General features: G+C 45.0%; 1 protein-coding gene across 4 annotated transcripts in view; it reads right to left on the reverse strand.

The window, feature by feature from the left end:
* Positions 1–2,952, reverse strand: part of LOC145343778 (deformed epidermal autoregulatory factor 1 homolog) — a 76,800-nt gene extending 73,848 nt beyond the window's left edge. For 3 of the 4 annotated variants that reach the window (XM_080190106.1, XM_080190108.1, XM_080190105.1), the window contains exon 1: positions 2,825–2,952. In XM_080190106.1, the coding sequence (XP_080046232.1) occupies positions 2,825–2,942 (118 nt within the window). In that variant the 5' untranslated portion in view covers positions 2,943–2,952. Of the gene's footprint in view, positions 1–123; positions 240–2,824 lie in introns of those variants that run through there. The other variant, XM_080190109.1, reaches the window with a different exon arrangement.
* Positions 2,953–12,961: the final 10,009 nt, after the last annotated feature.

Here is a 12,961-nt window from a genome sequence, read left to right on the forward strand (position 1 = left end):
TGCCTGACACTGTCTCCACCTCCTCCACCCCCCAAGCCCTACTGAAGTGATCAAGCCGAGTGAGAAAATCGTGACACTTCAACATATTTCAGCTCATATTGTCAAAGCTTACTGTTAAATTACCTGTCATAAAAGAATTCTCCTGTAAAATTCTTTGCTTTCCAACAATGCTTGGAATTTGGTTGTTTGCTTGTCACTGCATTATCAGAAAGACGTGGAAGCTTTGGGTAGAGTCCAAAGAAGGTTCACCAGGATGTTGCCTATCTCAAGGTGAGAAGTTGAATAAACTAGGATTGTTTTCACCAGGAAGACAGAGGCTGAGGGGAGACCTGATAGAAATCAACAAAATTATGAGAGGCATGGACAGGGTGGATAGTCAGAGGCTTTTTCCCAGTATGGAATTGTCAATTAAAAGGGGCACAGGTTCAAGATGAGAGGGGGAAAGCTTAAGGGAGACGTGCAGAGGAAGTTTTTCAGGGTGGTGGATACCTGCAACATGCTGCCAGAGGATATGGTGGAAGCAGGCACCACAGTAAGGGCTGGAGGTTTTTTATTTAATTAGAGCATCATGATCGGCACAGGCTTGGGGGGGCTGAAGACTCTGTTCTTGTACTGTACTTTTCTTCGTTCTTTATTTGGTTGCCAACACTTTCACAAGATAGCATGCTATGGCATCAAATATCACCCTATGGATTGGAACCTGGAAGCCAGGCTAAAGGTTTGCAGTATTGATTCCAAGTCTGCCAGTCCCCCTCTGCACATCCACTGCCCACACTGTCCTTCTGCCTGGTATCCCTTAGTTCAGTACATTTCCATCCTGATTTCCCCACCTCAACAATACCTTGTCCCCATCCCCCAGTTAGACCTCAACCCAGTTACCCCTCACCCCATCTATATTTTCACCTCATCATCTCCTATAGCAGGGGTCTCCAAACTACGGCCCGCAGTGGGCCACATCTGGCTCGTAGCCAGTGGGGCGGGACGGGATTCCCGCTGCCAAAAACATTCCCATATCTGGAACCCCACCACTGACTCAGGACTCAGATGCAGGGACAGAAGCCACGGGACAGACATTTGCTGCCACTCTGCCAGATTTCTGATGGACCCATGGGAATCTCTGCCCTCTTTACCAGCCTATTGTCCAATCAGAACTGCCGTCCTGTAACTGACAGTTCATTAAACGAATCAGCAATTGAGACATCTGTTATCTAATCCATAAGGTCCATCTGTCTGAAATGAGCGAGATAATGACGGCGGAAATTCAGGCCAAATATTGAACGACATGCTCAGTTCAACACCCCCAGTGATTCTCATCTGCTGCAGTGTGCTACACAGTCATCAATTGCAACGAATTTAAAATTATTTGGTGCCTTTTTTTAGAAAAGTAACTTTATTATAAACAAAACCCCCTAACTTTAGAACCATTTAAAATATATGATGTGGCCCTTGTACTGAAAAGTTTGGAGACCCCTGTCCTATAGCAACCTTCCCCCACCATAGCCACCCATTCACCCCTCCACCATCATTCAAGCCACAAGGCCAAATCATTGTCCATCCCTTCCCTTTCAATAAGTCTACCCCCCCACACTTCCCATCCTGAAAAATTTACCTTTCCCCGCAGCCTTTCCCCACAAAATCTCCCATCGCTTCATCTTCCCATCTTTCTCCCAAAATCTCCCCTTAAACTCTTACCCTCCCCTGAAAATGTCCCCGCCCCTCCTCTCAAGACCTAACATCTGCCCACAAAATCTCACCCACCCCGCTAATCTTCTTCCCCCACCCCTTCCCCCAATCTTCTCCCCTCTCACCCCTTCCCCCTAATCTTCTCCTTCACCCAATCTTTCCCTCCAATCTTCCCCCACCCCTTCCCTCAATTTTCTCCTCTCTCATCCCTTCCCTCTAATCTTCTCCCCTCACCCTTTCCCCCCATCTTTTCCCTCCAATCTTCCCCCCCTCCAAATCTTTGCTATAACTTCCCAACCCCCTTGGCTGATCTGAAATGGATCGGTTCGGCTTTCCCGCTCTCGCCCCGTAGCCCTTGGTTCCCTTGTCTGTCGGGGACCTATCTACCCGTGACTTGGATATGTTTGGCGAGGTGGCCACCGCCATTCCGGCGGGCGGGGAGTTCCGGGGATTCGCCACCGTTTGGGTGGGGGGGTTCCTCCTCAGCTCCGTTCTGGGCTGCTCCCCCCCTTGTCTTGAGGCTGTGCCCTCTTGTCCTGCTGTCCTTTCTAAGTGGGATAGCAGAAATGGCTGCCATAAGAGGACACAGGTTTAGACTGCTGGAGAGTAGGTACAGACGAGATGTCAGGGGTAAGTTTTTCACTCAGAGGGTGGTGGGTGCATGGAATCAGCTGTCGGCAGTGTTGGTGGAGACGGATTCGATAGGTTCTTTTCAGGGACTTTTGGATAAGTACGTGGGACTTAGTAAGATAGAGGGTTGTAGGTAAGCACAGTAGACAGGGATATATTCGGCACAACTTGTGGGCCGAAGGGCCTGTTTGTGCTGTAGTTTTTCTATGTTCTATTGCCCTCTTCGTGCCCCTGGACACTCTACCGCCTTTAAACATCCAATATTGGTCGGCGGTAAAATAATTCCGATTGGATCAGGCCGAGAACGAAAGCTGCAGCCGAAGCCTTTCGGACCCGCTCGGCTCCACTCGGCTTTTCCTATCACCTCCCGAACCTCAACCCGCTGGGTGTCCGGCGCCACCTCGTCTCATTTAATTTTATTTATTGTTTTATCTGCCGCAGGGCCCACCCGATTCCCTTTAGTTTTTCACTTCCAGCTGACGCTCCCCTCACCCTCCCCGGCCGCACTCGCCTGCGAAGCCGCCCTCGTCCGCACTCGGCAGCTGCTCGGCGATGTCGATCTGCTCTTCCCCCATCACCGAAACCGCCGTCACTTCAGGCGACTCCATGCCGATTCCCTTCGCTTCCATCGCCTCTTCGCCGAGCGGCGACCGGCCGCTGCCGAACTCTCCCGCCGGCCCGAGTGTTCCCGATCCCGAGGCCTCCCGCCGGCCCGAGTGATCCCGATCCCGAGGCCTCCCGCCGGCCCGACTGATCCCGATCCCTCCCGCCGACCCGAGTGATTCCGATCCCTCCCGCCGACCCGAGTGATTCCGAAACCCTCCCGCCGACCCGAGTGATTCCGAAACCCTCCCGCCGGCCGGATGGATCCCGATCCCTCCCGCCGACCCGAGTGATTCCGATCCCTCCCGCCGACCCGAGTGATTCCGATCTCTCCCGCCGACCCGAGTGACTCCGAAACCCTCCCACCGGCCCGAATGATTCCGAAACCCTCCACCCGACCCGAGTGGTTCCGAAACCCTCCCGCCGGCCCGACTGATTCCGATCTTTGCCGAACCTGAGAAGGGGCGGGTGCGACTTCACTTCGCAAACTCATGCCCAATTTGAGTTCGATGTGAGCTTGTTTCTCCTCTTTCACCGCCCTCAAATTTTAATCAAAATAATCCAGCAAGGAACATGTTAAAAAAGGAACACATACACAGACAGAGGCCAAAATATAAAAGCAAAATATGCCAGAAATCTGAAATAATACAGAAAACGCTGGAAATTCTGACCAGGGCGGGAAGCGACCCTGAGAGAAAAGAGTTAACGTCCCAGGTCGGTGACCTATCATCAGATGCCAATCTGTTCTGTGAAGTTAATTTACCAAGTAAAATTGGGTTCTGCATGGTGCAGAAAGAGGCCATTCGGCTCATGATGTCTGCACTGGTTCTCTAAGCATTTCACTTGGTGTCACTGTCCTCCCCATCACCCTGCATATTGTTACTTTTCAAATAATCAGCAAATTTCCTCTTGAATATCTCCTTTGAACCCGCATCCACTGCGCTCTTGGGCAATGTATTTCAGCCCCTAACCGCTCGCTGTGTGAAAAAGTTTTTTTCTTTCTCGTCTTTGCTAATTTTACCAATTCCCTTAAACTTGTGCCCTCTGGTTCTCCAGCCTTCTACCAATGGGAACAGTTTGTCCCTATCAACCATGTCCAAGCCCCTCATTGTTTTAAATAGCCCCTCATGGTTTTGGAAGAATAGAGCAGAATATCCACCTGTCTACATCAATGGGGGTGAAATAGAAAGGGTTGAGAACTTAAGGTTTTTAGATGTCCACAACCACAACCTGTTCTGCCCTCCCAATGCTGTCACTATAGTTAAGAAGGCCCACCGACGCCTCTACTTTCTCAGAAGACTAAGGAAATTTGGCATTTCAGCTACGACTCTTATCAAATTTTACAGATGCACCATAGAAAGCATTCTTTCTTGTTGTATCACAGCTTTGTATAGCTCCTGATCTGTCCAAGACTGCCAGAAACTGCACAAGGTCGTGAATGTAGCCCAATACATCATGCAAACCAGCCTCCCATCCATTGACTCTGTAGATTCTAGAAATCTTCTCACCACCAAAGTTAAGCTGACAGGCCTGTTGTAGCTGAGCATATTGTCACTCTATTTTTTTACAATTTTACAGTCCTAATGCACTGCGCCTGAGTCCAAGAAACTGGAAGACTGAAAAATTCTGACCAATGCCTCTACTATCCCTTCCCTTAGTATTCTTGGATGCATCTCATCCAGCCCCAGTACTTCAGTTGGACTGTTGTGAACAATTCTGGGCACTATCTTGAAAAGGACACGAAGGCATTGAATAAAAGATTATGAGAGAGATTCCAGGGATAAAGGACTTCAGTTATGTGGATAGATTGGAGAAGTTTTTTAAAGTTTATTTATTAGTGTTACAAGTAGCTGACATTAACACTGCAATAAAGCTACTGTGAAAATCCCCTCGTCATCACACTGCAGCATCTGTTCAAGTACACTGAGGGAGAATTTAGCATGGCCAATGCACCTAACCAGCATGACTTTCACACTGTGGGGGAAACCGGAGCATTTGGAGGAAAACCACACAGACAGTGACCCAAACCAGGAATCAATCCCATATCCCTGGCACTGGGAGGCAACGGTGCTAACCACTGTGATATTGTGCCACCCTAGAGGTTGATGGGAGATTCATTAGAGGTGTTCAAAATCATGAATCATGAATCGTGAAGAGTAGATAGGGAGAAACTGTTCTCATTGGTAAAAGGTTGCGAACCGGAGGACATTGATTTCAGGTGATTGAGAAACCAAAGGCAACATGAGGAAAATCATTTTAACTCTGTGAGTGGTTAGGATCTGGATAGTACTGATTGGATGTGTAGTGGAAAGAGATTCAATCATGGTTTTCAAAAGAGGGTTGTGTAAGTACCTGAAGAGAAAGTAAATGCAGGACTATTGGGAAAGACATATGGAGTGGGACTAGCTGAGTTGTTGTTAAGAGAGCTGGTATGATGGGTCAAATGGCCTCTTTCTGTGCTGTAACCATTCTATGTTGCCATTTGGATCCCAAATTTGTACCCCATTCTATTGTGGAATGTGGGAATTTGGGTATTAACCAGACTCAGTTGGACCTCTGCTACAATAGCAGACAGAGCACTGGAATCTGGACATGTCGACTCATTGGGCAGAATTTTACCAGCACATCCACCTGAGGTTAGTATGCTTTCACCTGAGGCCAACAGAGAATGCTGTTCTCCGAGCCTTGCCCATCCCTGGAACCGGGACAAGCGTGCCAGTAAACTTCTGGCCGTTGTCTATGAATATTGTTACCAGGAATCCCTCCATTGGGACCTCTTGTGAAAAAATCTTTAAACTCAATCTAGTGCAATCCAGGAGAACTCCCACTGATCAGCAGATTACACATTTATGCTTAAAATCTATAATTTATAAATGACTTGCACTTCACATATTCAACTAAAATTTTAATATATCTGACATTTAGTGATGAAATTGTCAATTTTTTCAGATAGATTTATATTCATTAATGGGCACTGTATTATTGTACTTTTGTATATTTAATATATAAATGATGCAGGATTAGCTCAGCCCTTCATCTGGTGATCTTGTGTGCAGAAGCACTGACAATCCTGGGAAATATAGTCACCATGATCAACCTTTGGAATAATCTTTCTTGATTTGTACAGAGAATACCAGAAATACTTAACCTCTCAGACAGCTTCGGCACAGAGAGAAACCCAGTATTTGCTGTTCAGAGCTCAGGTCTTCAGCACAAAGAGTATTTCACTTTTAATTTCTCTGAAATTAGTTTAACTGTGAGATTGTTATTTAGTGTTTGCATGTTTCTCTCCTTGGACACAGGGTAGGTGCCAGAGCAACCAGTGCCAATGCAAGAGTATTCAGCTCCCTGGGCAAACCCATCCCTTCACCCACATCCACACACCACCAAACCACGCCACATGATCTGTTCGTTTACGTATCAGGGACTTTGCATGAACAAACAAGCACACACAAGCACAAACCACACAGATATGGAGATATATGAGGTTCCTTTAGTAACAAAAAGACAGATCGTACAACATTTGCAATTAAGCACTATAATTTTCTCCAGAATTATTCTATGTAGCAAGGCAGTACGGTGGCACAGTGATTAGCACTGCTGCCTCACAGCACCAAGTACCCAGGTTCAATTCTGGCTTAGGTCACTGTCTATGTGGAGTTTGCTCATTCTCCCCAAGTCCGTGTGGGTTTCTTCTGGGTTCTGCAGCTTCTTCCCACAATCTGAAAGACATGCTGGTTAGGTACATTGACCCAGACAGGTGCTGGAATGCGGTGACTAGGAGAATTTCACAGTAATGTCATTGCAGTGTTCATGTAAGTCTTATTTGTGACCAATAAATGAACTTTAAGGGGAATCATTGACCAGCACTACAATGGGCAGGGAATATTGATGAAAGAAGTTATTAAACTTCACTTGAAATGAAGTAGACCGTGCTTATTGATTCAGATTTTAACACCACATTTATACTGAGCTAGTGCTGCCAACTCCCACCATGTAGATTGTCTAGGCCAGTGGTATTAGCAGACTGGAAAAATGGTTTTCAGAAATCATATATGAATAATGCCTTTAGTTTTAGTCTCACTCATAAACCAAATTTCATGCTATTATTAACAAATGCAGGAAAATGGGATTAAAGTGCCTTTAATAATAATTACTGATGGTGCAGACCTGATGTGCCGAAGGGCCTTTCCTGCTCAATATGACTATGACGACGAGGAAACTGAAATCTAAATATTAATGAGAACAATGACCAAAATTGCAGATAACCAATAATAACTGATCATTCAAAGTGATTCAAGCCCTCCCAAGAGCTCAGTCCATCTGGAGAGTAGCTTCAATATTAACAAGAGATCTCACTCCAAGAACAAGAACCAGGTGGCCTTCTACACTGGGATGAGTACTGAAATGTGGCTGTCAATTGTGACACTGCTGCATGCAACATGGGCAAGGTTCCCCAGAAAGAAGTCTCACAACACCAGGTTAAAGTCCAACAGGTTTATTTGGTAACAAACAGGTGAGTGGGGAACTCCCACTCACCCGATGAAGGAGCAGCGCTCCAAAGGCTAGTGGCATTTGTTACCAAATAAATCTGTTGGACTTTAACCTGGTGTTGTGAAACTTCTTGCTGTGTTTACCCCAGTCCAACACCGGCATCTCCACATCAAGGTTCCCCAGACGCAGGGGAATGGAGAGTGGGACAGCGACATCCACACTTCAGCCACTGCCTAGGTCTGCCTCACAGTGATGGAGGACAAGTTTAAAGTCTCCTGTGGCTGGCTAGAGTTGCAACTAGAGGAGCAATGAATGTAAGTGAGAAAGAACAGCTTTTCCAAACACAGATTCTGTCTCTCCGAATACTCTCTGTTCCTGCTCCCTCTCTGAGAGATTCCCTCTCAGATAATGAAGGAACAGCAATGGGAAGGGGGAGTGGGAATCTGTGATTGGGGGTGCTGGAACAGCAAGCGTAGGAGAGATAGTATCTGTGATTGGAGGAACAGCTCCAGCTTCCCCACACTCACTACTCCTCCAAATGCAACTCTGCAGTCAGTTCCAGCTCACAGCATCTGGCAATTCAACTGATAGTCAACGTTTGTGTGAAAGAAAGGCCCTGGCACTTTCTAGGAGCCTGAACGACATTCAGGCAGCTTTGTGGTTCAATTCCAATTCTTAAAAAGCCAGCAGTTTTTTTGTTGCCCCTGAGATTTTGCCACCCTCGGTGACTGCCATGAGAGGGCTCTAGAATTGCAAATGATGCAACATTGTACAACAAAGGGTATAATAATAAGCTCAACTATTAAGGACAAATTGCAGCTAACTAACTTACTTGAGTTTTTACATGAGTCAACAGATATAGCTTTTTATAATGCAGTTGATGTGGGGTGGTGGGACATTTGATACAGTGTCTTAGGCTTGTTAGAAACGTTAAAGCTCATGGAATGAGAGGGTAGCAGCATGGATACAAAATTGACTGAATGATAAGAAACAGAGTTGTGATGTATGGTTGTTGTCTGGACTAGAGGATGGTATATAGTGAGGATCCCCAAAGATCAGACCCTGATTTTTTTTTTGTTATATATTAATCGACTTAGCTTTACAGAGTACAACTTCAAAATTTGCAGATGATGGAAAATATGGGAGTACTGTGAACTGTGAAGAGAAAACTTCAAGAGGAGATGGACAAGCTGTTGGACTGTAATGAGTTTAATTAGGCACTTGAGGTGGGCCTGTTAGAATAGGAACTTCCTGATTAAGGGCCAAATTGATGGGCCTTAGGGAGCCTCTTGTTTTGTACTCAACCAGGGGTGTCAGATCCTCTGGGACTCCAAGTGTGGACTGCTAACAGAAAGCACTCTGTATGCTGTTGTCAGACTTATAAATAAAGGGATGTAGGTGAGGGACTTCTGCCTCTGAGGACTTATTACATGACAGGTGAAATTTAATGCAGAGAAATGTGAAGTGATTTATGGGATGGCTTGGTAGCACGGTGGTTAGCACTGCTGCCTCACAATGCCTGGGACCCAGGTTTGATTCCTGTACTTGGGTCACTGTCTGTGTGAAGTTTACACATTCTCCCCATGTCTGTGTGGATTTCTTCTGGGTGCTCCAGTTTTCTCCCACACAAGATGTGCGGGTTAGGTGAATTGGCCATGCTAAATTGCTTTTTAATGTCAGGGGAACTAGCTGAGGTAAATGCACGAAGTTAAGGGGATAGGGCCTGGGTGGGAATGTGGTCAGTGCAGAATCGATAGGTCAAATGGCCTCCTTTTACACTGCATGATTCTATGATTCAATGATTTTGGCAGCAAGAACGAGGACAGACAACATAAAATACAGGGTACTATTCAAAAGGGGTGCAGGAGCTGAGGGATTTGGAAATAATTTGTTCACATATCCTTGAAGGTAACGGGGAAGATTGCGAAAACAGTTAATGAAGTGTACAGGATCCTGGGCTATATAAATAGGGGATAGGGTACAAAGACAAGGAAGTAATAATAAACTTGTATAAAACATTGGCTTCAACTCGCACCACCCTTCAGGAAGGATGTGAAGACATTAGAGAGAATACGGAAAAGAATCATGAGAATGGTTTTGGGGATAAAGAACTTCAGTTATGTGGATAAGCTGGAGAAATTGAGTCTGTTCGCCGGAGAAGAGAAAAATTAAGAGGAGTTGCGATAGAGGTTTTTTAACACCTTGAGGGCTCTGGACAGAGTAGGATGAGAGAAAGGATAGAACACTGATTTAAGGTGACTGGCAAATGAAACAATAGTGACATGAGGAAAATCTTTTTTCCATATTGTAGTAATTAGTTAGGATCTGGATACACAATCCCAAAGAGACTAATAAACTAAAAGAATCAAACTTCCCAAATCACTCCAAAGGACAAAGTCAATGGACACAATTTCACTTTTTATGTCCTTTACTTTAACAATCAAGCCAAATTAGCATAAATTAAACATAAATTAACAGGAAAATTGTCTCCATACAGGTGACACGATGGCACAGTGGTTAGCATTGCTGCCTCACAGCTCCAAGGACCTGGGTTCAAGTCTAACCTTGGGTGACTCTCTATGTGGAGTTTGCACATTCTACTCATGTCTGCATGGGTTATTCTGGATGCTCCGGTTTCCTCCCAAAGTGCAAAGATATACAGGTTAGGTGAATTAGTCACAGTAAATTGCCCCTTAGTGTCCCAAGATGTGTAGGCTATGGAGGTTAGTGGAGTGAATACATAGGGTTAGGGCCTGGATGAGCTGATCTGCCGGGGGTAATGGGCCAAATGGTCTCCATCTGCATTGGAGGGATTCTATGATAGAAATTATAAATTACACTTTGAATACTTGATACAACAGAGTTAGATTTCACTGATTAATTGGTAGTTCCCCCACCTCATATGCCACCAAATGTAGTCCCAAAATCCCTAACAACTCTGGATTCCTCAAATAGGGTTCAATTTCTTTCCCTCATGCAGCATTTGCCCATCATGTACCCTTCAACAACAGCTCTAATCTATCTGAGTTCCACAGAAAGTCCTATCAGCAAAAAGATTCTCTTCTGCAGAACTTTCAATTCAGGACATTCTTCAGGTTTCAACCTTATCAGCTTCACACAATGCTTCACTATTAGCCTGTATTGTTCCTTCTGAAAACTTACTCCTGGCTTTTCATTTTTACTTCCCCAATCATTTTGAATTTCCCTAACAACCTAGAGATACCAGCTGATTTCCCAGACGATGTCACAGCCAGAATGCCAATTTACAACCTTTCTTCCCAGAAAAAAGAAATTTTAGTTTATTTTTCCATTTAAGTAATGTCTCAAAAAATACAGCCCTTTCCAAAGCCAGTTCAGGCAACAGCTTGCACGCTGCAGATTTCACCTCTGCCTGAGATCTTGCAGGAGGCAAATTGAATTCATAAGAGAATTACATAATTATCTAAAAAGAAAAATATTTGCAGGGCTATGGGGAAAAGGTGCAAGAGTGGGATTAATTGAGTTGCTCTCGTGGGGAGCTGGGATGGATACAATGGGCCCAATGGCTTCCTTCTGTGCTGTATTTAATCAATGATTCCCAGATTGTATCATTTTCTCTAGGTGTGTGGCGTAAATGGAATTTTCTCCCATTCTACTGTGCTTGCTATTGCTGTATAATGATTGCACGAGTATTTTAATTAGCTTTTTAACATTTCATACAGTGAAACAGTACAGAAGGCCAGCCTGTGCCCTCTCTTTGGAGAGCTATCCAATTAGTTTCACTCCCTATGCTTTACCAATATCCAAGCAAATTTAGCTCCCTTGCATATTTATCAAATCCCTTTTGAAAGTTGCTATTGACTCTGCTTCCACTGCCTCTTTAGGTAGGCAATGCATACTTTCTACTATTGCCATCCCCACCCTATACATATGTAGTCTCTTTTTATCGTAAAGAAACATCCCAATGCTTTGCATCGCAGTATTTTGAAGCAAAATGTGACACTGAGCCACTTAAACAGATTTTTAAAAGGATGGCCGAAAACTTGATCAAAGAGGTAGGATTTTAAGGAATTTCTTTATTAGGAAAGTGAGGTAAAAGCATAGAGAGAGGTAGAGAGGGAATTCCAGAGCTTGGAGTCAAGGTACCTGAAGTCATGACCACCATTATCCCAACAAAACACATCTCCAAACTCCATGGCCTAGGGCTCGACTCCTCCCTCTGTGACTGGGTCCTAGACTTTCTAACCTACAGACCACAATCAGTAAGGACAGGTAATGACACCTCCTCCACGATTATCCTCAACACTGGTGCCCAGCAAGGTTGTGTCCTCAGACCCTTACTATACTCCTTGTACACCTGACTGCATGAGCAAGTTCCCTTCCAACTCCATTTTCAAGTTTGCTGATGACACCACTGTAATGGGTCAGATCTCAAACAATGATGAAATGGAATACAAGAAGAGGATAGAGAATCTGGTGAAATGGTACTATGGTAACGATCTCTCACTTATTGTCAGTAAAATGAAGGAGATAGTCATCGACTTCAGGAAATGTAGTGGAGGGCATGCGCCTGTCTACATCAAAGGTGATGAAGTGGAGCGAGCAGTAAGTATCTAGGTGTTCAGATCACCAACAATCTGTCCTGGTCCCTCCACGCCAATGCTATAGTTAAGAAAGCCCACCAATGCCCCTACATTCTCAAAAGGCTAAGGAAATTCGGCATGTCCGCTAACACTCTCACCAATTTTTACAGCTGCATCACAGGAAGCATTCTTTTTGGGTGCATCACAGCTTGGTATGGCTCCTGTTCTGATCAAAACCACAAGAAACTACAAGGACTTGTAAACCCAGTCCATCACACAAACTAGCCACTCATCCTTTGACTCCATCTATACTTTCTGCTACCTCGGAAAAGTAGCCAGCATTTTCAAGGACCCCACAAATCCTCCACCTTCTTCAGTCATGAAAAAGATACGAAAGTCTGAAAATATGTACCAACCAATTCAAGAACAGCTTCTACCCTACTGTCGTCAGACTTTTGAATGTAGCATCACATATTAAGCTGGTCTTTCTCTTCACCCTATAGGTAACTGTAACACTATACTCTGTGCCCTATCCTTCCCATCTTCCCTATGTACAAAGAACAAAGAACATAAGAACATAAGAAATAGGAGCAGGAGTAGGCCATCTAGCCCTTCGAGCCTGCCCCGCCATTCAATAAGATCATGGCTGATCTGTTGTGGCTCAGTTCCACTTTCCCGCCCTCTCCCCATAACCCTTAATCCCCTCTCTTATCAAGAACCCATCAACCCGCTTCTTAAAAATATTTAGCGAGGCAGCCTCCACCACTTCAACGGGCAGAGAATTCCAGAGATTCACCACCCTTTGAGTGAAGAAGTTCCTCCTCAACTCTGTTCTAAACCGCCTCCCCTTTATCTTGAGGCTGTGCCCCCTAGTCCTACTGTCTTTTTTGAGCGGGAAGAGTCTCTCCACCTCTATCCTATCCATCCCATTCATCATCTTATACGTCTCAATGAGATCTCCCCTCATTCTTCTAAACTCTAACGAGTAC

The sequence above is a fragment of the Carcharhinus amblyrhynchos genome, chromosome 6 (assembly GCF_965287045.1).
Source record: "Carcharhinus amblyrhynchos chromosome 6, sCarAmb.v2.hapA, whole genome shotgun sequence".
NCBI lineage: Eukaryota > Metazoa > Chordata > Chondrichthyes > Carcharhiniformes > Carcharhinidae > Carcharhinus > Carcharhinus amblyrhynchos.